Source organism: Tenrec ecaudatus, chromosome 1 (genome assembly GCF_050624435.1).
Source record: "Tenrec ecaudatus isolate mTenEca1 chromosome 1, mTenEca1.hap1, whole genome shotgun sequence".
NCBI classification, from domain to species: domain Eukaryota; kingdom Metazoa; phylum Chordata; class Mammalia; order Afrosoricida; family Tenrecidae; genus Tenrec; species Tenrec ecaudatus.
Genome location: NC_134530.1, coordinates 46,019,308 through 46,044,863, shown reverse-complemented (window position 1 = coordinate 46,044,863; position 25,556 = coordinate 46,019,308). Strand labels below are relative to the sequence as shown.

General features: G+C 54.8%; 1 protein-coding gene across 2 annotated transcripts in view; it reads right to left on the bottom strand.

Moving 5' to 3' along the window:
* The window catches only part of EPHB2 (EPH receptor B2), a 141,469-nt gene extending 125,007 nt beyond the window's left edge, over positions 1-16,462 (bottom strand). For both annotated transcript variants that reach the window (XM_075552083.1, XM_075552091.1), the window contains exons 1-2: positions 16,402-16,462; positions 12,643-13,327 (exon numbers count right to left, since the gene is read on the bottom strand). In XM_075552083.1, coding sequence (XP_075408198.1) covers positions 12,643-13,327; positions 16,402-16,458 — 742 coding nt within the window. In that variant the 5' untranslated portion in view covers positions 16,459-16,462. The remainder of the gene's footprint in view (positions 1-12,642; positions 13,328-16,401) is intronic.
* Positions 16,463-25,556: the final 9,094 nt, after the last annotated feature.

Below are 25,556 nucleotides of genomic sequence, written 5' to 3'. Positions count from 1 at the left end.
TTCACTGGAGGGATGGGGATCCGGCTGGCCTACTTCCTACAGCTGTTAAATATCAAATGAGATCATGATTGTGGGGGGGGGGAAACTGTTACTAAATGTTACTAAAATGTTACAACTCTCCCAGCAGCACAAGCACAGAATTGGGATTTCACTGCTGGCTCCATCATCGCTGTGACCTTGGGCTGTTTCTTTAACCTCTCTGAGCCTCCACTTCTCCGGGGTGACATGGGACTAGTACCAGGGTCCCACTCCCGGAGCTCCAGTAAAGTATCGCCCATCCTGCGGGGGCCTTGGGCCTGCATCCTGGTTTACGTGCAGAAGCACTCTGTCCTTTCCACCTGGGATCCGATTTCTGCTCTTTTGCATCCAGGAAGCCGGGAGTGGAACTTTGAGTTGAATGCTGAGCCTGGCTCAGGTTTCATGACCATCCTGGCTACTGGTCTCCTCTGTCCTTTCATGTGAACGGGAAGCGGGGAGAGAGGACGGAGCATGGGGATGGCGGTCAGGTGGAAGTGACTCATGAGTGACTGTGGTTAGTGGCCCTCTCCTTTGGCTTGTTGGGCAGATAGGCGACCTGCTCAGAAAGCAAATCCCTGTGATTAACACCCAGCAAAACACCCCTCATGAGGCTTCATGGGAAAGACTGGGAAGACCGGCAAGGGCTGGGGTGCTGGAGCCGGCCTGCACCTCCGGGTGGCCCCTGACTCCTGGCCCATGGGCTGGTAAATCTCTGTGGTTGTCATGGGCTTGTTCACACCCTGCCAAGCCCACCCACCCTTTCCTCTGGGTCTTGAGGAATTCTCCTCTGCCCACTGAGAATGGAGACAGATCTCTGGAGTTTCAGTGGCACTCTGGGTCCCATCCCCACAGAGGTTCAGGTAGTGTGGACGAGTGGTCTGACTGAGTAGTGAGGGGCCTCTGGAGGACCCAGGCCCAGGAAGCTGCAGCACTGGGGTCTAGTCCTGGCTTTGCTCCCGAAGCCAGTCTAATCCTGGCATTGCTGTGTGACCCTGGGGATGCCCTGTCCACCCTTAGGATGTCCCCTCCTGGCTCCCAGTTTCCTTGAACTCCAAGGGTGCTGATACCCCCTGCTTGCTCCTCTCATGTGGGTGCCATTCAGATCAAAGTATTTCAGAGGGCAAAACCAAATGCTGCACAAAGGCAGTCTCTAATCTTTTCTGGAACGAGGCAGTAAATAAATACTGTACATATGCAAGACATTACCATTACAAATGGCATTTTCCCCTCCAGCTAAGGGAGGGGAAGAAGGGGTAGCTTGGTATAGTGTGAAGAATTCTGATTAGGGTTTCAGGAGGCCCTGACTTCAGCTCAGTATCTGACCAAGTGGGTGACCTTGGGCAAGTCCTTTGCCTTCTCAACCCCCCCAAACCCGATAGGAATGGGATCCCACAGATGAAGGTTTCAGGGGGAGCTTATAAGCCAAGCCCTACCACTGATGAATCGATACCATAATGCCTCCCCCTCCCAAGGGAGGCCGTCAGGGTGCAGGGAAAGGCTCTGGCTTGGGAACCTGGCCTCTATTCAACCTTTTACTTGCTGTGTGGTTTGGGCAGTAAGCCCTTTCCCTTTTCTGAGCCCCAGTTTCTTGTCTAAGGCTCCTACCTGGAGGCTGGGGGGCCAGGGGACAAGGAGAAGCTGCAGATGGGGGCTGAAGACAAAGGCCCCCGGAGAGGGGAATCCCAGCAGGGTGGGGTCCAGGCCAGAGCGGAGCCTGTGGGGCCGGAGCCAGCTGCCGCAGAGCAATGAAAATCTCTTAACCACACAGAATTGTTAACGGCTCCCAAATCCTGTTGTACCACAGGCTTAGAAAGGCTTAAACTGTTAAATGCATAAACTTCCTCAATAAACGGGCCTCTCTCGCCAGATCCCGAGGCCCCGCCAGATGAAAAGGCAGCGGCTGGAGGGGGTGGGGGAGTCCCCAGCTGTTTATGTGCTCTGGAGGCAGCCTGCCACCCCACTGGTGGCAGCCTGGTGTTGTCAGGGTTGGGATGAGCCCTACTCACTGGCAGGAAAGCACAGGGGTTCGGTACCCACACCTTTCCAACTGAGTCTCCTTGGACAAGTGGATGACCTCTCAGCTTCAGGCCCTGTGGTAGTTATAAATTGTCAATTTAAGGATTAAGCGTGTAGAGGTGGAGTCTAGCGTGTAACTCAGGTCATAGCCAATGAGGCTTCTGTGTGGGTATAGCCTTCCCCTAAGGATTCTGGGAATTCTGGCATTTTCCTCCTTGGAGATGGGAGACTCTCTGCTCACACCCTGGGAGACATGAAGCTGACAAGACAGATGGACCCACCCTGATGCAGCCCTGGGTGCTGGAGAAGCCATGCGAGACCCCTGCCAGCACTGAGATATTTCCAATGCCGCTGGATCCAAAGACTTTCTACCCACTGGCCTGTGGTCTTCTACATTCAGCTTCATTGCATGTGTTTCGTGAGTCTGAAGAGAACTTTAGAAATTGGTATCGGATATATGGGCTAATATCGGACTTATGCACTTGATCTGGACTGGGATGTTTTCTCAATGTTCAGTTGCTCTTGTATATGACTCTCTTGCTTATACACATATGTGTGTCATGGATTTGTTTCTCTAGTCTGCCCAGACTAACACAGTCCCTTCTTCTATGAAGCGGAGATGACCATATCTTGCACAGTGGGGTGACGGCGACCCTATCATTGTGTGTTCTCAGAAGGCTTTTCACAAGTGTGAGCCCCTAGGAGGCCTTTGCCGGCACCCCCAGGAAGCAGAAGCCGTGTCGGACAGAGACGGGAAGAACCTCTGGGGTGACCCTCAGATGGACGGTCTTCAAACTTGGAGCTGACCCCATCCCCCTCGGGATCACCTTTCAGCCAAACAACAGACAGGCCTACAGAGTGAACAAGAACCCCGTGAAGAACATAATCCTCAGAAAAATCAGCCAGCAGACCCAATGGGCAGCATGTGACCCCCAGACAGAGTCCAGGAGGCAGGAAGGGGCAGGGAAGATGGACGAATGGAAATGCTGACCAGAGGGAGGAAGTGGTAGGGTGCCGTACGTAGAGGCGATTGCAACTAATGTCACGAGACAACATGCGTATAAACGGTTGCATGGAAAACTGCACTCTAGAAACGTTCATCCAAACCACAATAAAATGTTCCCCCCAAAAGAAGTAGAAGAAATCAGAAGTGGGAGTTACAAACATGCAGACTTGCCTCAAGTCCTGGCTCTGCCACCGATGTATGATGTCACTAAGTGCCCCTGGGCCCCTCATCTTGGAAATGAAGCTGATGTCCCCTGCCTGGAAGGCTCATTGAGGGGATTCAACAAGCGGGGGGGGGGGGGGGGCAGTACGAGGTCCCTGCCGACTCGGGGCAGCCCGTGTGTCCCAGCACAACTGTGCTCCCTTGGGTTGTCAGTGCGGTTTGTTGGTTGATTTTCTTTCTCATTAGTTTTATTGAGCTAGAATGAACACAACAGACAAATCAATAGTTCGGTCATCTTAAGAAGGATTGTGCAGTCATCACCACCATCAACTTGGGAACATTCTCTTCTTCCTTGTGCCCATTGGTGTTGGCTCCCCATTTCCCCCCACCTGCCCTTTCCTTGCCCCCAGGTAATTATCAAATCCTGGTTTCCCTAGACAGAAGAACACACAAGACATCGATGAAAAAGACCCAACAACAAGGAGCATGGAGAAAGAGCGCCATTCATCTAGGAAAAATCAGAAGATACTAAAGTTTTAGGTTAAATGGAAAGTGGGTCCAAAAGGAGATCTCATAATGTGTTGTTTGTCGGTCCACGTACGGCTGGTAAGGAACACTTCACAGTGGACTGTTCGCATTCGTAGCCTCTGGACAGTGGGGCTCAACCTGTGACTCACCCATGTAGGGATCTTGCAAATGGATTTTGGGCTTCCTCTATTATCCATAGCATTCTATGCATCCATAGTGCTTAGAGTTTAGGCACTGGAACCATTCCCTCCTCTGGGTTTAGATCTTATTGTTTACAACCCTTGGATCACACAGAGTTGGAAACCCCATTGGGCGAACTGGGCTTAGCGGTATAGAACTAAGGGACTGAAATACTCCCTTGAACTCTAGGCTGGAGTGGGCAAAGCAGATGAACACTATCCCAAGGTGGTCATTAGACTTTGGGTGGGTTCAGACCTATTGCCTTGAGGGCGCCCAAAGAATGACAACCTGAGACCAACATGCATTTGCTGTTTTCATGATCTCTCTGCCATTTTGTGACATGTGTTGGTCTAGCAGGCATGGTTCTGCCTTTGAAAAATGAGTGTTACTGAAACTGTTGCCTTATCTCCGACCCATGTGGCTTGTATACAGTGTCCAATCACCCAAGTTATGAAGATTTACAATTAACGATTCACTTATTGGAGTCCAATAAGATATACTGCACATGTAGAAAATCAGTTGCTCAACAGTGCTTTCCCATTGACTAAAATAATGTTACTATCAATAGAATTACCTTACATCCCACAGGGATGATCTATGGTGTAGTACAATAAAATGATACAGATGTTTCTAAAACGGAACCAGGGACATGTAGAAATAATAGTTATATGAATGGATTGTAGTCCTAATTCAAGAACAATTTCGTTTTTCTGACATGGCCCTGCCTGGTACTCCCCCCATGAGGAAATCACTGGTGATATGAATGCCATGGTAAAATGTGGTGAACAAGTCAGATGGTGCCCTGTTATCAGGAAAAAACAGCATCTGGGGTCTTAAATGCTTGTCTCAAAACAAGCAGCCATATCAATGAGGAGTCAGCTAACTCCACAGAGAAAAAGCACCCCAGCCTGTGTGACCCAAGGATTATGAGCAATGATTTTTGCTTCTTATGGAGCTCACCAGGCCTTTCTCCTGCAGCACCCTGGGCAGACTCATACCACCAACCTTGTGGTGGCAGTGGAGAGTGTTGGGACTCTAGCATGGGGTGAGCATTCCATAAATGCCGGATGGTGGAGGAAGGGTGGCTGTTTCCTCTAGCCACGAGCTAGCTGGCTTCTTCTCTGAAAGCTTATACCCTTCAGCATCAGGAGCCGAGACCCATGGAATGTCTCCATCACCAGGCCTTTGCCCTAGCACCTGGCTCCATCCTGGCCCCTATCTCTTGATATGAAGGCCCTTGCAGTTATCCCAATAGGGTGAGCTCGCTCTCCACCCTCAAGGTCCTGCAGGGCTGGAGCCCACCTGTTCAGTCCCTCACGCCCAGCATCTCAGGGTCTCCTCAGTAACCAGGGAGGTAAGCTGGTCAGGGCCAAGGTCCTCATTTCCCAGGTGAGGAATTGAGACTCTTCCCCGCTGATTGCTCTTCACAGGAGCCGAGGGATGGGGACACGATGGCCAATAAACTGTATCTGTAAACAGTAACAGTATCAATTCTGATCATCTTTTGGGGGGGCTAGGTCCCCCTTCTTGCTCTCCATTCCTCCCGTGTCCTACAGTGCTGAGAAAAGGGCTCTGCCTCCAGGAAGCCTCCCCAGCTGTCCTGAGGGCCCCAGGGCCGAAGCCATGGCCCAGCGCAGACTGGAAGCTCACGGGGAGGCAAGAACTGGGCATCATTAGTTCAGGGCTGGTGCCGGCAGGTCTCCAGGAATGTATGAGAGAGAAACAAAAAGCCCACGTAATTGGAAATTGGTGTTGAGTGAATGTCGGATAGATCGATGGATGGACAGACAAGTTTGAAATCAGACAGATGCTTTGAGAACATACGGGGAGGGCCCAAGGGAAGGAGCTTGGGGAGGGCCCAAGGGAAGGAGCTTAGCTTTATACAAGTAGGGACCTCCGTAGTTTGAATGCAGCAGCCAGAGCCCCCTGTGACCCACTTCTTGGGCAGTCTCAGCCTTGGTCTCCCCAGTTGGTGTCTCCACCCTGCCCTTGAAGGGAAGGACCATAGTTTCTGGGTGGGGGTCTGGGCCTCCCCTCCCACTCCACATTCCGAACCTTACACCCTCTCCCCAGCCAGCACTGGCTCTGCCAGCTGGCACTTCCCTCAGCCTCACCCCTAGGCTGATGACCACGTCTCCTACCCCCCGCCCCTCCAGTTATCCCCCACACATCTGGCTCAGCCTCTGTGGAAAGGGCTGGAGCTGAAAATAGGGTGGGGAAGGAGGCCACCCCGAGGGTGGCCCATGATCCATTTCTCCCGGTCCAGAGGGGACCCCCTAGCCTCTGGCTCTTTCATTCCCTTGTCTAAGGAAGCACAGGATTCTGGGAGTAAAATAGAAAGTAAAGCCACAGGCATACTCGCCCATGCTGGTGAGCATGCAGCGAAACCGGCAGTCTCTGAGGCTGCTGGCAGGGGAGTAACTCGGCCCAGCCTTTCTGGAGGGCAATTTGGCAATGCCTGTCAAGAGCTCTTAAAAAAAGCATATGCCCTTTGACCCCGTGATTCCACGCCTGGAAATATATCCTACACAAATACCAGCAGCAGCAGAGCAAAGGGCCAGAAGAACAATGAAGTTCACTCTAGCAGTTGGTGCAGAGTGAAGAAATGGGGCACCGTCTTCGATCGAGAAAGGGTTAGTGAGTCCTGGTGGGGCGTCGGTATTATGGGAACACCAAGAGTCCCCCAAACCCACCTGGGTATAGCTCTAACGTCATGTGGAGAGTCACGAAATACTAGTCTCTCAAAAGTCCTCATGGACTTTTAGCACGAGCCCACTTTTTCTTCCTTAAAGGAAAATCAGTATGTATCAACCTGGTAAACACTCAGAAGGATCCACTTCCACAACTTCTGTCATCTCTGCGTGGGGATGGGATCATGGCTCATTTTCATCCTCTCCCTTTTGCTTATCAGTAATTCCTAACATGTCTGCAAATAACACGCATTGTTTGTGGCGATAAGAAAACGTTATTTTTCTCAAACAACATCAACAACAAAACCAACACTCATCAAGCAAGCAAAACCAAACCAAACCAAACTGGCAAAAACAGTGCCGGTTGATAAGAATGAGTGCTTCGTTACTCGGAGAACACAGTGTTAGGAATGTTCTCACGAGCCCTTCTGTTACCGTTTGGCAGATAAGAAAACAAAGACGCAGAGAGGGTCAGCTCCTTGCCCAAGGCCACACAGCCAGTGAGCAGCAGAGCTGGGGTTTTAGAACGGGGCCTCCGAGCGGACTGAGGGTGGGGGAAGATGGCTGGGCTGAAGAAGAGGGAGAGGCTGGGTGGAGAAGCCCGGCAGCTGGGATTGGGGGGGCGGAGTGTGCACCGCCCCCCCTTGCTGGCTCGCAGCCCCTCGGCCCGTCCAAACCAAACACTGAAGGTCCCCACAGCAGCCAGAGCGTGGGTGCGGTCATGCGCGCTGCGGACAGGCCTCCAGTTCCATTGTTGCTAAGGTCACTTACTGAGAGAGCGGGGCTGGGGTCCTCACTTTGGCAAGGCTGGGGGCTTCCCCACGTCCAAGGCAGAGAAGGAGAGAAATGGAAAACCGGGGCAGGGACTCACATTCAGGGCTCTGGCTGAGAGTAGCGGAGCAGGGATTCTGGGGCACTTTGATGGCCCACAGCAGGGAAGCCCACCGGAACCACGATCCTGAGGATGCTGGGGGGCGGGGCAGGGGAAGGAGTCTCAGGAGCTGTCAGGCCAGCTTGGGCCTGAGCCCCTAACTGATTCACAGCCTTCAAGTCAATCCTGACTCATAATGACCACACAGAGGAAGGTAGAACTGCTCCCATGAGTTCCTGACCGTCACTCAACTGTAGAAAGCCCCATCTCTTCCCCACAGAGCGACAGGAGCTTTCGAACTGCTGACCTTGAACTTAGCAGCCCTATACATAACCACTCTGCCACCAGGGCTCCTTATCCAGTAAACAGTGAATGATAAGTGTCTACGGCAAGGCCATGCCCCAACCCCCATACCTAGTAGAGCCCTTGCCACACACCAAACGTGTCCCAATAGCGGCTTTATTCTAGTAGTTCACCCAAACCTCTCATTCCCTTTCCCCCTCACTCTTCAAGGCTGAGTTCAAATGCCACCTCCTCCATGAAGCCCTCCCAGCTTCGTGGTCTGAAAAGATATGGGGCGGGCCTCTGTGTATTCTGCCTTGTTCCCCATGCACGAATCTCTTCTTGTCTGTCCAGAAGGCACTTAAGGCCAAATCCTTGGTCTTGGGGTTTCTCAGGGACTTTCCTGTCACCTGCCCAGGGCAGCCCATTAACTTAAACACAACCAACCTTCCCTGACCATCTGGCTAAAGGAGGTCTACTCTTGAGCTCTAGGCTTGGGTCCTCCTGTTTCCGTCCGCTCATCACAGTCTGTAGTGACCTTTACCTATTTGTTCATTCGTTTGCCCCCTCTCCAGTCCCACCCTCCCCCACCCCACTGAAACCTCTGGGAGGACAGTGAGTAGGCTGACCTCATTCATCTCTGTGGGCCCACATCCTGGTATGTGCCTGGTTCCTAGAGGGCGTTCCATGAATACTTGATAAATGGTTAAAATGGTGCACAGCAAACACTAACACACACTTGTCGAACCACTGGCTTCTCCAGGCGCCCCACCCCTTCCCCACTCCGTGTCGGGTACAGGTGGGTAGCAGAAGGATGTGCACTGTCGCTTGGTAAACCAATCACTGTACCTGGAACTCCCCAGGAGGGCTTGCCTGCTCCCCACCTGCCAACAAGCCCCTGCGTGCCATTTTCTCTCAGGTGTGTCAACAAAGCAACGGATTATTTCCCCCTATCAAATGATGCTTCAATATGAAATGTGTCTTTTTACACCACACCCTCTGGGACAATCTGTTCACAACCTCTCCTTAAGGTGGGGGGTTCTCTGGGGTGTTGTAGGCGCCAGGCTTGTGGTCACTCTTTGGCTTTGTGTCCCAGCTCCATCTAGCAAGAGACATGTTATTACATCCCATCTCTGAACTAATGACCTTTTACCGAATTACTCAGGTTGCCAGTTTAAACTAGCAGATCCCTGGGCCCACCTCAGAGCCATAGAAGCAGGCGTAGGGGAGAGGCTAGAGTCAGGCCCAGGGGTCTGCGGGAGAACACACTTCCCAGAGGAGGCTGAGGCATGGCGGAGTTTGAGGGCCCCTGTGAACGTGGCAAACCACTCCAATGCGCCACGTCCTGGGAGCTGAGCTGTCCCACATCTGGGTGGCTGCAGCTCAGGCCAGAGCAGCAGCTGGTGTCCCGCTGAGCTCCCTAATCACCGCTCGGCGCACACCCTGCAGCTGGCCAGGCTGTCCCCACCCACCCTCCCCACTTGCAAGGATAACCTCTGACTCCGAATGCCTCTTGTCACTGACAACCTCAAAGATGGTCCCGGGGTCCCTGCTCTGGCGTGGGGCCTGATTTGACCACTTCCTTGTAACAGACAGAATATGACAGCATGAGGTCCCTTCTGAGATCAGGTGATACAGGCAGTGACTTCTGTCTCGTTCACTTGGAAGCAGACCCCTCCCCAGCTGAGCCTTCAGATGAAACTGCAGCCTCAAGCCACCGGCACTCTGCTCCCGACCCTCAGAAACATGCATGTCATAAATGCTAGTTGCTCTAAGCTGCTGAATTTGGGGGTTGTTTATTAAGCCGCAATAGATAACAAAAGCATCTCTATTTCTGGAAGACAGTACCTCCGACAGCTCCACCCTTGGGCTGAAGTCACGGCCACGCCCAACTGCTTACCATCCCATCTAGTTGACAGTCCCCTAAATGGGCCAAACTGATTCCTACCTGCAGGCTTTTGTTCATGTGCACCCACTCTCCAGAAAGCCCCTCCCAGGCCACACATATCCATCCCTCTAGGGTGGCCACCACACGCCTCTCCAGGTTCCTCCACTCCCGTGCCCACTGCAGTCCAAGCTGCAGTGTACAGTTCCTTGTCCACCTTGCCCATTCACATCTGTCTGCCCCCTGGACTGTGAGCTCCTAGCGGGCAGGGCCCCGGTGTGACAGTCCTCTGCAGGTCTCCATGCACAGCACTGAACACAGGTTTGATGAATGGATTTGGTGAATGAACTTGATGTATTTGATGAATGAGTTTGATGAATGAATAAACAATGAACAATGAACAATGAGTGACTGAGATCCTGCTCGCTTGTTCTGTCTCCGCCCCCCTCTTCTCACTACTTCGGCTTCCAGGGCTCTGCGTTTTCACACTCCAGTCGAGGAAACCCAATCTGCTGTCTTCCCCAGGAAACCAGCCTTTCCACCCCCAGCTTCCTCATCTCTTTTCCAGAGCCACTGCCTCCCTGCAACCTGGAACGCCCTGTTACCTTCCACTCCCCCGCCCCCCTCTCCCCTCCTTTTGATTCGGCATCGTAGCCCCTCTGCTTCTTTGGCAAAGCACCCCATGGTGACACCCCTCCTCTTCCCAGGGTGTGCCATTACCCGCCCCCCACCCCCGATTGCTGCACCAGCTTCCATTTAACGGCCGGTGCCTTCCCTTTCTGGAATCCCCCCATCCATCCCTCCAAGGACCTTCTTTCTGTCCTATAGGCTGGACTCAGAGGGCTGCCGAGAGGAGCGAGGCAGCACTTCACATGGATGGGGTCACTTAACCACTGCTTGCCTCAAGGATCTTCACTGGAGCGCCACTGGTCGTGGGATAAGGTCCACGCTTTTAACCTGGCATTTGAGGCAGCCTCAAGTCGTGTTTGGTGGCAAAGGGAAGTGGCCCAAGGAGGCTTCAAACCCCTCTCCCACCACCATCTAGGCCAACATCAGCAGCACAGCTAACACTGCTGGGGGGTCAGCTGCAGGCTGGGCACCCCGTACACCCTGGCGTCGGTGGTGGTTGTTGGTTACCAGTGAGTCAATTGCAACCCGTGGTGATGCCAAGCTGACAGAATAGAACCACACTCCTGAAGGTTTTTAAGGCTGTAATGTTTTGGGAGCAGATTGCCAGGCCTTACTTCTGAGATACCTCAGACATATTTGAACTGCTGACCTGTCAGTGAGTCATCCAGGGCTTAAATGCTTGCGCCACACAGGGACTCTGTACAGCATCTCGTTTAGTTCACATTTATTAAGCACTTACTGTACATTAGAAGGATCCCTGGTGGCATAGTGGTTATGCACGCGGCTGCTAGCCACAAGTTCAGTAGTTCAAAACCGCCAGTTGCTCCTTGGGAGAAAGATGAAGCTTTCTGATCCTGCAAAGAGTTCTAGTCTTAGACACTCACAGGGGCAGTTCTACCCTGTCCTATAGGGTGCTTTCAGTCAGAATCAACTAGATGGCAGGGAGGGAGTGCCGTCTATCAAAATACACCAAGCGCCTTTTGTGCATTAAGTTCTTAAATCCTCATAACAACCCTAGGAAGGGGTGGGGGTAGGGTACCTTTGGTCAAGGCCACTCCTTAGGGCTGGACTTTGAAATCAGTCCGTGAGTCTTACCATAGTGCAGCATCGCTGACAAACTTCGTAGGTTGGCAAACCACCTTCATAGCCTTTATTTACTTGATATTTTTTCCTGAAACCGACTCATGTGGCACGGTGGTAAGGACCATGGTGGTACAGTGGTTAAAGGGTTCAGCTGCTAGTGAGCAGGTTGGCGGTTCAAACCCACCAGCTACCACATGGGAGAAAGAGCTGTCAGTCTGCTTCCATAAAGCTAAGCCTTGGAAACCCTGGCAGGCTGGTGTGCTCTGTCCTGTCGCGTTAGGAGCCGGAGTTGACCTGATGGCTGGGTGAGATCCTGCCTGCTCCTTGACTCTCCGGCCCTCCCTTTCTCCCTGTGAAGGGGGCCATGGCCATGCTGAGGCAGGTTAAGACGCGTGAAGGGCTCAGCACACAGTGAGGGTGACGGTCGGTGGCATGGTGCTTCCACATCCCTTTGAGTCAGAAGCAGCCACGTGGCCTGCTGTTGAGATGTGCCTAGGGGTAATGTGTGGGTCATCCTGCCCCTTTAGACAAAGAGCTGGGGTACAGTTCCCACTCTCTCCCCCTTCCTTCTGCCCTGATGTCAGCAGCTGTTCCACCCATGGATCCTGGAGGAGCCCCACACTGAGCCCGGTGCACACGTTGCCTGGAACGTGCTGTCACTGCAGCCTGGCCGGACATCTACTGCCTGGTGTGGCAGATACTCAGTGAGTGGGAACTCATTCGCATATAAATGCTACTTACTACGCCATACACAGGTTTAATGAGCCCCCGGCATACATTGGGAAGCACTTGGCTGCTAACTGAGAGGTTTCGGGTTCAAACCCACCCAGAAGCTCGGCGGGAGAAAGACCTGGCTCTCGCCTCCACAAACAGCACATCCTAAAAAGCCCCCGGGAACAGTTCGGCTCAGTCAGGTGACGTCTCCAAGACTTGAAATTCAACACAAGGTACTCCAAAACAACAGTAACCCCCGTTCCTTTCAAAATGCCATTTCAGATCACTCTGGGGCTACAACAGCCAACCAGGTGCCATCATTAAACAACCATGCAGTGATTACAACATCTTACCCGCACCCCTATTAAACGCATCCCACGCGCCACCTGGATAGGCCCCATCCTTCCGATCCAGAAGAGCTACCTGAGTGCCACCCCCAGGAGGTCACCAGAGGCTGCTTTAGAAATGCAGACGACAAAGTGCCCCTTGGGCTGCTCCAGGGCATGACCTTTGCCCGCCTTCAGCTGGCATGATCCCCACCCTCACAGGGTCCGGCCCGGCCTCGAAGGCCCCTTACCTCGGCAGACAGTGCCGTTCTCCACAGCCTCGAAGCCCGCTTTGCACAGGCAGCGGCCGATGGGCACCAGCCACTCGCCGTCGCCGTTGCAATAGAGCTTGATGGGCACATCCACCTCCTCGGCGTTGGCGATGCAGCTGCCCCGCGCGGCCACCAGCGACGTGCTCTCGGCCCCGGACAGCGTCTCCTGGAAGATGGCGCCGTTCTGGATGACGCGGGGGCACTTGCGGTAGAAGACACGCACGGCGATGAGGGACATGCAGCCGCCGTAGTCCTGGAAGGCCAGGTAGAAGCCGCTGCGGGACACGGGCCCGAAGCTCCGCACCTCGGTGTTGATCTTCATGACCCGGCCGCCCAGGTCCACCTGGGAGAAGCTCTCATCGGCCGCGATGGTGTCCACCTTCACCCACGGGTTCTCCATCCAGTTGGGGAAGGTCTTGGTGGCCGAGTCGTAGTCGGCCTCGTAATAGTAGAGGTTGAAGGTCTCCTTGCAGGAGCCGGGCACGCTGGGGATGCTGCTGCAGTCGCGCACGGAGAACTTCATCTCCACGTGGATCCGGTGCGCACCCCGGCGCCGGATGAACTTGGTCCGCAGCCAGTTGTTCTGGCTGGACTCAAACACGTTGCACACCTGGTACGTGCGGATGGTGTTCATGGTCTCGTCGTAGCCGCTCACCTCCTCCCACTGCAGGGGAAACGCCAGTCAGCTGACACACACACACACCCTGCCCTGGGGAGTCCTCCAGCCTGATGGGGGACAGGCCTCACTGCTACCTACCATCAGGGGGCTCTTAGTCTAAAGCAGGGGTGTCAAACTGGTGGCCGTGGGCTGCATGTGGCCCCCGCGGTAATTCTTTGTGACCCACGCTGCTCTGAAATAAAATGTCACGAGGGAATTGTGTGTATGGTATCGCCTCAATCTCCCCTAAGTGCTACCATCTTTTAAACAAAATTTTTCAGTTTTTATTTTATTTCAGAACATCGTGGACCACAAAAAAAAAATTACCTCGGGGTTGCATGCGGCCCTCGGGCCGCCAGTTTGGCCCCCCCTGGTTTGAAGGGTCATACACAGACCCTGCCCTGGGGAATTCTCTGGTCTGATGGTGGAGACAGGAGGCCTATGGTCAGCGAGAACTCAGTCTGAAGGGGGTTGGGCGGGGGCTGGGGAGACGGGCGGGGAGAACATGGCTTAGTCCTAAGTATTTCCCCAGTCTGTGAGGGGGTGCAGCGCTCTGGCGGGAAGGGCACAGACCCCATTCTTGGTACCTTCGCAGGCATGGGAGACATGACCTTTACTGCTTAGGGTTCACTGAGAGGAGCGAGCAGACACCGCCCTATCCCCCGGGATCCCCCTGAAGGGAAACTGGGGGAGCCCTGCCCTGAGGGAGCACACTGGGAGGGAGAGGCAGAACCTCTCCTTTGGGGAGCTCCCCATCTGCCCGGGTAGCTGTAGTCCTGGCGTGTGGGGACTCCCAGTCTGATGGGGAAGACCAGCCTCTGTCCTCTGGGACTCCAAGACTGATGGGGGAGGGGAGTCTCTGTTCCCTGGGACTCCCAGTCTGATGGGGGAGGGTATTTCCTCGTCTACCCAACCCCTAGGGTGGTGGGGAGACGGAGCGTGGATCTGCTCTGGGCTGTCGTCTGCTTACAGCTCCCTCTGAGAGCAGGCGTGTTCTCAGGTGTGTGAGGAGAGGACCCATGGCCCAGCGGGCTGGGGAGATGCAGAGCTTCTCCCGGACCCTCCCTGGTGGAACTGGGTCCCCTGCGCTCCCTCACATTGGCGGGGGGGGGGGGGTGGGCTGGAGCAGTCCCTCTCCAGGCTGCCCTGGAACCTCTGGTTGGGGGCTCTCCCCCAGGCTCCTTGGTGCGTGCATTTGGGGACTCTCTTCCATCCTGGAGGATGCTCGGCTATGGTCTGGCTTCCCAATGAGCCAGCCGGGGAGTTCACTGGGCACAGCACATCGCCCTGCCCTTCTCCCTCGTCCACCTGGACTGCTGGGGTCAAACTGGACTGCTGGGACAGGATCTCATTTCTTTATCGATGATACCACACACACACCCCCACTGCGCGAGTAGAGACCAGAGAGGCTGTCTGACCCAGGCCTGGCCCTGTCGCCAAGCTTGCCCACGTGGCCTCCAGCACGAGGTCCGTCAGTTTTGCTAACTTGATATGCGGCCTGGGCAAGTCATTCCCCTCTCTGGACTCCCATCTCCCGAACAGCCAGTGTGACTGTGGTTGTGGGGAGTTTGGTAGTGGGGGGAGGAGCAGGTGGCAGGAGGGGCACATCACCAAGTAGGTGCTCTTTGTCCTTTGGCCTCGGTGGGCCTCGGCTGTCTTCTTGGGTGGGGGTCTCTCTGAAGGGGGAGTGAGCTCGGGTGGGGAAGGGGCAGCGGGACTGGCTCCTGCTGGCTCAGCCTTGTCAATGGTGGCTCTGGGGCTCCTACAATGCATTTGATTTTTTATATATTTTTTGGTGGCACCATGTGACAAAGTCAGCCCCTTGTTACAACCGCTGCTCTTCTTCAGAACTTAATTAGAGCACTTAATTAGAGCACTCTGCCTTTCTCCCCTCTCTCTAATTAACATGCGGAGGCCCTGCAGCCTAAACACCCCAAATAATTGCGTCCGGGGGCCCCGGAGCCCAGCCTGGCCTCATTACTGGCAGGGTGGGGCTGTGGGCCCAGGCGCCTTTGCAGATGGAAAATTGGTGACAAGAAAGAGTCACAGAAAGAGACCTGACCCCAGGGCCCCGCCTATTGAGAGCATAGGCCTGGGGTGGGGGGAGTGGGCTGGCCAGGGGGAGTGGAGAGCTCCCAGAAGCAGCAGCTGAGTCCCAGCGGAGGAGCTAGGTCGGGGAGGAGGGGAGGGGTGGGCGGTAGGAGCTCAGAGCCCTCCCCAGAGGCTGGGGGCATGAGGAGAGAATGACATTAACACTGACGGTGACGACAAAGCTGATGACAGTAGTGACAGTTATAGCTGCTTGTTACTGGGAGTTGTGTCCACTCTATGCCAGGCACACTGTGCTGGACACTTTGCCCTATGCAGGACACACACACAGATGAGGATGCTGCAGCTCAGAGAGGTTCAGGAACTGGCCCAAAGTCGCACAGCTGATTAGAGGCAGAGACGGGACAGAGTCTCGGGACTGTCTGGCCCCACAGCTATGACAGCCACGTGCAGGCACAGGGCTGGGAGTGGGAGGGAAGAGAGAGGAATCTCACACTGGGGCTGATCTTGCTCAGGCGTGGGTTCAGATAACTGCACCCAGAAAATGTGAGCCAAGTCCTGGGAGGACTTAGTCACTGCCCTGGATACAAGTTGGAGCCCCACCATCAGCGAGCGGTCGGGCTGGTCAGATGGCTGTCTGCACCTCTATCAGCCTCAGCTTCTGCATCTGTAAAATCGAGGTTATCCCTCTCCCTTGACCGGGAGGTGAGGTGCTCACGGTTGTCTGGGATGGTTCCTGACACACTGTGAGTGCCCAGGAAATGACGGTTCCCCTTCCCCATCTTTGAAATGGGGGTAGCACATCACCCTGAGGCCCTCATGGGCTAAAGGGGCAGGGCAGCCATCTGTTGTCATGGCAACCGGCCCTCATCAAAGGTAGGGGACCAGGAGGATGGGGCAAGCGGGGGCCCTGGCTCTGGGCCTTGAGGAGTAAGAGGGGCTACTGGAATGTGAGGGTACACCCCAGACCCTGCAACTGAGCCTTGGGAGTCCCGGGGTACCAAGCGGGGTTTGTGGGCGCGCAGACTCACCCCCGACGGAGGATGGACGATCCAGCCCAGCTCGGCCGTTGCTGTGGTAGAGTCCATCAGCGTTTCTGTGGGGGGAGAAAAGGGTCAGTGGTCGGCCCCACACGTCGCAGCACACTCCAACCATCTGAACGGGCCTTCTTTATTTAGCACCCCCATGCCCACGGTCCTGATATGCTGGCCTTCCTCCTTCAGGCTGCTCCCCAGCTGGCCTCCGCCCTCCATTTGATAATGCCCCTATTCCCACGCCACAGCCAATCACCGGACTCTGTTCCTCTAGGCGGCACCCTCTGAAACAGTGGTTCTCCACCTTCCTCAGGCCGCAGCCCTTTCATGCGGTTCCTCATGGTGTGGGGACCCCCAACCAGAACATTATTTTCCTTGCTACTTCATCCCCGTCATTTTGCTACTGTGATGAGTCATCATGTAAATATCTGATATGCAGGATGGATTTTCATTGTTACAAATTGAACATCGTTAAAGCATAGTGATTAATCACAAAACAATATGTCATTCTATATTGTGAAATATTTATTTCTAATGACAAATAAATGAAATTGTGTCTTGAAGCATGGTGTAGCATGGGTAACAAACAGTCTTCATGCTGGGTACTTGGATGTGGGCGTATCTGCCTGTGGGTGGACCCGCCAGAAGATAGATAGAGGAGTTGTGTCTCGGTTCCTAAGACCATGGGAAATATGTGTTTTCCGATGGTCTTAGGCGACCCCTGTGGAAGGGTCATCTGACCCCCAAAGGGGTCGGGACCCACAGATTGAGAACTGCTGCTCTAAAACAACTCCCTCCTCCACCCACGTTCTATCCAGCCCCTCAGGGAGGGCGGGCCCACCTTTCTATGAGGGCTCCAGCACGGACTCGAGACAGCTACTGTGTTTCTTTCAGTGGCTGCTATGGAGTCGACTCTGACTCACGGCCCACCCCACACCCTCCCCCTCCCCCCACCAGCGGGCGTCAGAGAAGAACTATCCTCCGTGGGGTTCTCAGTGGCTGATGTTTTAGACCCGAACCACGTCGTTCTTCTGAGGACCAAGGAACCTCGGGCCCACCAGGAAACTCAGGAGAGGTTATGGCAAACTTTGGGGAATCTCTGCTTTTTAGAGATCCAGCTGCAGGGTCCTTACGGGAGCCACCCATCGATGCCAGCTGACCCCACATCCTGCTAGGGTCCCCTCTCATCTTCTTTGGGACCCAGAGTCCATCACTGGGTCCCTGTTCCTGGGTCCCTCTCCCAGGGCTCGGCCAGGTGTTGCGGGTGAGCCCAGTACTCCATGTGCCCAGGTCCAGAGCGGCTCAGGAGTCTCGGACCAGCACTGGCCTCCCGTCTTCTCTGCTGGCTGGAGAGTAGGGAAAGGATGTCTCACAGGGCCAGAGTGGACCCTCCCTTCCCACCTTTCCCAGATGCACTTTTAGAATTCCATTGCATTGAAAAGACACTGATCCCTTTAGGGCAGTGGTCCTCAACCTGTCTCATGTCGCGACCCTTTAATACAGTTCCTCATGTGTGGTGACCCCCAACCATAACATTATTTTCGTTGCTAATTCATCACTGACATTTTGCTACTGTGATGAATCAGGCGACCTCTGTGAAAGGACTATTTGATCCCCAAAGGGGTCGTGACCCACAGGTTGAGAACCGCTGCTTTAGGGAAACTATTCAACAAATCCAGCTAATTTGTTCATGGAGCAAATATGTCCCGATGTCAGGCACTATGCTGGGCACCCTAAGATATGAAGGGGTGAATAGCAAGGCCCGTCCATTGAGTGGTTCACAGTCTGTAGTGGAGATGATGTGGGAATACCAGCAGCTATGGGATAACCAGACAGGGAAGTTTGGACTTGATCCCATAGGACAAGTCATCCAAGGGAAGCAGGAGGAGAGATTTTGATGGTCACAGCTGGACAGAACCATCCATACTACCAGCTCAGTAAGTGTAGATGATAATCATGCTGCCTTGCTCCAAGTCTGTGCCCAGTGCAGACATCACTAATCAATCTCTCCACTCTGGCAACACAATGCTTCTCAGTACAGGGTGCAGGAAAACCCATATTGGCTATTTGATTTGCTACTCCTAGTCCAGTACAACCACCTCAATTTGGAGAAAGGGCAACTGAGGAACAGAGGGCAAATAAATAACTTCCCAAAGAGCACACAGGAGCTGGTGGCAGAGTAGACGCGCAGGCTTTCCTGCCTGTGAACTCGTGATCCTTTAAAGGAGTCTGAGGGCCTGGGCTGGCTGAGCTAGGATGCAGATAGTGAGGTAGGGTGCCCAATGCCCAGGCTGCTGTGAAGGCCCACAGGGGAGGTAGCGGGGCTTGAACTAGGGCGGGGACGGTGAGGATGGAGGGCAGTTGGGAGGAAGCTTTGGGTCAGGGCCAGTCCAGTTAGACGTGTGCCCTAACGACTGCCTGTGGCTCGTGTTTGTGTCCTTTTGCAGTGGGGGCCCACCGGGGGGTGAGTGGGGGGTGCCAGGGACGGTGGAGCCCAGTGCCAAGGGTGTCTTTTTGATGGCAAATTGGAGGGAAGTTCTATTATGCTGCTTTGGAGCTGAAAAAAGCGGTCCTTTTCACACTTGGAATGCTACAGATTTTTCTTCCTGGAGAGAACAAGGGCTGAACTTTTAACCTGTTTTCTCTTATTGGCCTCAGTCAGAGACGCGCCAAGCTGGGCTCTCTGCCTGGGCTCGAGAAACAGCTGCTGTGCGCTGCGGGGAACAAGGGAGAGGGGAGTCTGCTCGAGAGAAGGAGCACGTTGGTGGGGAAGGAAGCGGGCCAAGCAGGTGGCCCCACCCTTTGGCTGGACTCCTGGGCTGACCCAGATCGAGCACTAGAGGACTCCACAACCCAGAGAAGGCAGATGGGAAACGCATCTTCACACCAAGACTTGGGACTTCCACGACCCACCTCCGCCTTCCTCACGTCTGCCCACCTGCAGGCACCATTCACGGCCCACACCCACGCTGGGCCAGGAACAGGAAGGGCAGTTCCCTTCCACTACTGCATCCCCATGTATACTGGGGATTGTGCTCCACGGGCTTGTTGGAAGCCAGGCCTTTATTCCTTGGCACCCCTGGGTGGACTCGAATCGTTCACCTTTTGGTTAGCAAGCAAGCAAACGCAGTGACTGTTCAGGGCTTCCTGGCTCAAAGACAGGAAGGGGCTAAGAGAGAGGAGCACTGTCTGCAGATGGCCTTGGAGGAAGGGCCGGGCCCAAGCCTCCTCTGCCACCTTGCACCAGGCCAGTCTTGAGCTCTGCCTAGCTGCCAGGCTAGCAGTGAGAGCTGGTGCCGCTCTGGGCTGTGGCGGGAGAGAGCCTGGGGGTTCTGAGGGTGTAGCTGGGGGCCGCTTTTAGATTGAGTGCGGTGCTTCCTGGCCAGCCCAGCGCCTGCACACGCGCTGTTTCCTCTTGGTACATTAGGTGTCCCCTGAAAGCGAAGAGGCCCCAGCTTAGGACACCCAGCTCCCCACCTCGCAGACTGCGCCTGCCAACATCTGACAAACATCAGGCTCCGCACTTGAAGGCCGCAGCCCCCAGGAGCCCTGCCCGTCCATCTGAAGCCGCTAGCCTGCCGGCCCTGGCTTTCTTCTTTGTTCCTCTCAAACCAAGCACAAAGTCCAGGCAAGTCGCTGTGGAATAGCACGGGGTGAGCATTTCATGCTTAGGGACCTGGGTGGGTTCAGGAAGCCGGGGCCTATTTCCGCCATCTACACTTCCTTCCTCCTTTTCCTAAAATCCAGGGCATGGCCCCTCAAATCCTATCATCACCCTGAAAATCAACAGAGAGGGAGAATGTGTGCCCGCTGACCCCTGACTAGGAACCAGACGCTCTCACCCCTTCTCATATCAATGCCAAGAGGTAGCTGATAGTGTCCCCTTCACAGGCTCAGTAGCTTGCCCAGCATCACACACCTGCCCCACTCCCATGCCATGCTCCGTCTGCATGCTCCCCTGAGTTCTCCTCACTGGTGAAGTCTCAGCTCAGGTCACCTCTGCTGGGAAGTCCTCCAGAATCCACACTGCTGGGGTTTCGAGATGCCTGGGACACTAGGTGTAAATCCCCTGATGGGCAGGTGTTGAGTCCTGGGTCTGGGGCTCCCAAGGCCCAGAACAAGGCTTTTCACACAGAAAATCCTCAGCCAAAGGTGGAGTTCGCTGCCGATCTGCAGACAGGACCCGGATGCCTGGGACCTGTCCCCCCGCCAGGGCCACCCTTGCATGCCATCAGCACCCACAATGCCGGTGCCATTTGTTAGTTACGATTTTCCCACCAACTGACTCTCATTTTTCTTAAGTGCATTTTAAGGAGGAAAATCATAATCACGATTATAAATGGAAAACCAATATCACTCGCCATAAAAAAGACTGGGGGGGGGTCACATGACAATTAAAAATGTTTGTCTGTGACTACATCCTAAAAGCCATGAATGGACCACCACGTCCCTTCCCACATCTGAGGGTCCTCTGGGTTCTGTTGATGTCCCCAGCCCCACAGTGACAGTGACATTCCCACACGCAGGGAAGCCATCTTCGCTGTACACAGATAATTAATCACCGTGCCAGATGACAAAGACCACCACTGGGTAGCACTCTGGGACTCGGGGCCAGGGGAGAATGGCACTTTTGGGGAAGGTGTCCTGGAGGAGGAAGCGACACTTGATGGAGCCTTAAGGAATGAGTTGGGAAGGGACGGGGGCGGGGGCGAGCGGGAGGGTGGGGAGGTGGAGGCAGAAGCAAGCCCCGCTCATGCCTGCTCTGTGTGAGGAGCATGGAACTGTGCCGTGTGCGCAGTGCCTTCCAGCCTGTAGCTTATGGGAAATGGATCCCCAGGTCAGTCTTCTGAGGTTCCTCTGGGTGGGATCGAACCGGCAACTTTTCAGTGAGAGGTGGCGTTTGTAACTATTGGTGCCCCAGAGGTTCCTGGGCAGAGGCTGTGGGACTAAGTGGTGGGGAAGGGGCTGGGGGGAGGGAGAGCTGAGCCTGGTGAGGGTGAGCAGGGGCCATTTTGTTTCTTTTTAAATCATTTTATTGGGGGTTCGTCCAGCTCTTACCACAATCCATCCATCCATCCATCCATCCATCAATCCATCCATCCATCCATCCATCCATCCATCCATCCATGTGTCAAGCACATTTCTATGTATGTTGCTATCATCGTTCTCAAAACATTTTCTTTCTACTCAAGACCTTGGTATCAGCTCCTCACTTTTTTCTCCTCCCTCCCTTACAAGCCCTTGATAATTTATAATTTTTTTTTCATGTCTTACACTGTCCAATGTCTCCGTTCACCCATTTTTATGTTGTCCGTCCCCCAGGGAGGGGGTCATTGGTAGATCATTGTGATTGGTTCCTCCTTTCTCCCCCCACCTTTCTCTTACCCTCCTGGTATCGCTACTCTCATTATTGGTCCTGAGGGGTTGATCTGTCCTGGATTTCCTGTGTTTCCAGTTCTTATCTGTACCAGCACACATGTTCTGGTCTAGCTGGATTTGTAAGGTAGAATTGGGATCATGATAGTGGGGGGAGGCGCATTAAAGAACTAGAGGAAAGTTGTATGTTTCATCAGTGCTATACTGCACCCAAGCAGGGACTATTTTTGAAGGGTGAGCAGTTCCCTGAGCCCCTTGCTGGTACCCCACCCCCACCCCGGTAACCCGGCCACTCTACTTTCTTCCCAGGGCCCACCACAGCCAGTCTCTGGGAGGCCCAGTTCTCAGGCCCTGGCTGCGCTACGCGCCCATTAAAAATAGGTCCCGGTGGGCAGGCGAGGAACCAGCTGGAGGTCGAGCAGATGCTTAACCTCCAGGGGAAGGCTGGCCGGGGACTTCAACCAGGCCCAGGGCCTCCTGGGGGAGCACAGAGGGCTGACCCCACCACTGCAGCACGCCCCAGCCTCCCCAAGACTGCACAGAAGAAAGCAATCAGGGGCCCGGCTGCTCAGGCTGGGGAGGCTGCCGGCCCCTCTGGCTACGTGTGAACGAGCAGTGTGCATTTCAGAAATATTTGAGCTAAAAGGGGAGACACACTGAAGTCGTTAGCACTGGCTGACAGCAGAGCGCCTGCCCGGGCGCTGTGGGACACTGCCACCGCCCCCTTCTCTTAGGCTGGGCCGTAGTGGCCCCTGACCGCCTATGGCCTCACCACTGGCCAGCTCTGCCTGACCCTCTCGCTCCTGGGCCAGAACTCCTCTTTTTCATGCCCCCCCCCGCCCCCGCATGTGTCTGCACTCCTGACAGTGCGTAAAGGTTCAAAAACGCAAGAAGGGATGTTTCGCTGAGCGCAGGCTCTGTGCCAAGCTTTTGGCTGGGCTTTCAGAATGGCCCTCCAGTCCCCGAAAGCCCATGGTCGGTCTCCTGGGGTAATTCTTGTCCAGTCAAGTCTAACTCATGGCGACTTCCCCCAGACCCAGAGGAGAGCGGCTTCAGAAGGTGTCTTTACAGAAGTACAGCGCCTGCCAGCTTTTGTCTGGCGAGCAGCTGCACGGCTTTGAACCCGTAGCCATCTGGGTCACCGGGGCTTCCTGTCCATCCTGCTCACACCCCATTCTACAGCCGAGGAGACTGAGGCCAGAGCATGGGGCCTGGGACACACGGGCCGGCGGGGCTGTGAGCTGAAGCCCCGGCCCTCTGCTGCCACCCCTGGGGTGTGTCCAGTGCCCTAGCTACAGACTGAGCGAAACAGACAACGCTGATCAACATCCAACCCCCCACCCCACCCCGGGCTCCTCTCTCTTCCTCTCTCTCTCTCTCTCTTACTCGCTCTCTCACTCTGTCTGTCTGTGTGCCTGCGCGTATTCTCTCGTATGTGGACCTGGCGGGCAGTGGGAGGGGAAGGGCCTAGGATTCTCGGTCGGGGACTGCCAGCAAACCACATTTTCTCTCCGGGCCTCAGTGTCTGCGTCTGTAAAAGGGGCGGCCACAGGAATTAAAATGACGGATATTCTTTGCAGAGTCACCAGGGGCTCCTGTGTTAGCAGTGCTTGAATGGAAACAAACACACACACACACACACACACACACACACGCTGGCTCCCACAGCCAACCCTCCACCTTCACCCCACGGTGCCACTCTCAGAAGCCCTGAGGCCCTGCTGCTGCTGCAGCACCACACAGTCTCACAGCCTCTCCTCAACAGCTGTCAGGATCACTGCATCCCCCGGGCACCCATGGCAAGCAGGGCCCAGAGGTCACCACCGGCCACCAGGTCTACCTGGAGCTCTTCGCCTCCCGGTCTACCTGCCCCCGTCTTCCTGCTTGGACTGCAATGCTGGGGCTTTGGCGGATTCTGCCAATCTTAGGTGGGGAGGACCCTGCAGACTGAGCGAGGTGTCCGGGTCTCCCTGCAGGACACCACGAACTGAGACCTCAGTGACCAGGAGAGCGGGCAGAGTGCAAGACGGGGTGGCCAGGGGGTGGGAGTGGTCGCTACCCGTGGACAGAAGCGTGAGCCAGTCACCACTGGCTCTGCACAAACTGGCCAACGACCAGAACGACCCCATCTGTGTGACCTCACTGAGACTCGTTTCCTGCCAGGCAGGTGAAACCCTGCAAAGAACTGGGTGCCAGGTAACCTGTGTGTGCAGGATGGGCCCCAGGATTCCACCTGGCAGAGTAGCCCTTTGACCGGCACCTCCTGGGAGGCAGCCGTGGAGACGGAGAAGCTTCCACCTGGCTTCTCCCACACCCTTCCAGCCACAGGGTGACTTCTTGGTCACCAAGAGAGCACAGGCAGTGTGGGTTCACCCCTTCCATCAGATAAAGTCATTTGGTGTCCTGTTCCCCTAGCCCCTTTCCCCCCATCCTCACCCCCCCAAAAATAAAGAGAAAATGACATAAGGTAGGTGAGTCCTACTGATATGACACCTCCCAGGGCCCTTCCTCCAGGACAGAGGAGGCCAATTTACTGTCTGTTCTGCCCTCTGGACTAGAGCCCGGTCTGCCTTGCCCACCACTCATCCCAGACACGCACTTGGCCCATGGAGGTGCGTTGGCCTCCATGCAGAAGCTGTTGACATTTCTAAAGTTCATGTGGGATCCATGTCTTCATTGAGCTTCATGGCCTGCAGGGTCCCTGCCGCCTCTCAGTGAGGCATTCAAGGTTCCTGCTGACCACATCAGCCCCCCCTGCGGTCCAGCCACGCTCTTGGCCCTACCTCTCTGCGTGCATCCTGATGCTTGCGGAATATGCTATGTTTCCTCCAGCCTTGGAGCTTGACCTTTCCAGACTGTTCTGCCTGGAATGCCAGGCCCTTCTTGCTTTGCTAGTCTGGCTAACATCTTTCAAGACTTGGCTCAAAGGCACCGGCGTCCCTGACTTCCCCTCCCTCTGGGTTAAGTAACAAGATCTTGGTCATTCAAGGAACATTTACTCCACCTAATGTATGCCAGGCCTGTGCGGGGTGCTGCGGCTGCAGGAACAGGTCAGCAGGGCTCTGTCCCTGCAGGAGCCCCAGAGCAGTGCAGCACGTGAGCAGAGCCAGGATGGAGCCAAGCCGCCCTGGGGAAGAAGGTTTGCTCGGAGCAGGGATCAAGCACTAAAGCCCCGAGGGAGTGGCATTTGGGCTGGGAGAAGAGGAAACGGGTGCACCAGGCAGAAGAGTGGAATCTGAGGGGCAGTTATTGCTTGGGTAACAGTAAAACCAACCCAAATGCCCGTCAGGAGGAGAGTGGATAAAGAGACTGGCCCACAATGGATCGCTACAGTGTTGTTAGGTGACATCAACTTGGTTCCAACCCATAGCGGCCTTATGCACAACCCGGTCCTGCGTCACCCTCACAGACATCTTAGAGAAGGGTCTTAAGTCTGAGTTCTTTGTTGCAGCCACTGTGTCCAAGCATCTCCTTGAGCGCCTTCCATTACCGTGACCCCGCTCCTTTAACAAACAGTGTCCTCCTCCAGGGACCAGTTCTCCGACAACACAGCACGTCCTAACTAAGTCTGCCACACAAGACCTCTGTAGAGGATTGAAAAGTGAGGCTCTTACTTTGAGGACTAAGGTGCGCCTGACCCAAGCCAGGGTCTTTTCCCTTGCTTATATACCTGTGAAAGTTGGACACTGAATAAGGAAGACCGAAGAAAAATAGATGCATTTGAATTGCGGTGCTCGAGAAGGCCACTGAAAGGACCACCGATTGAGAAGAGGACA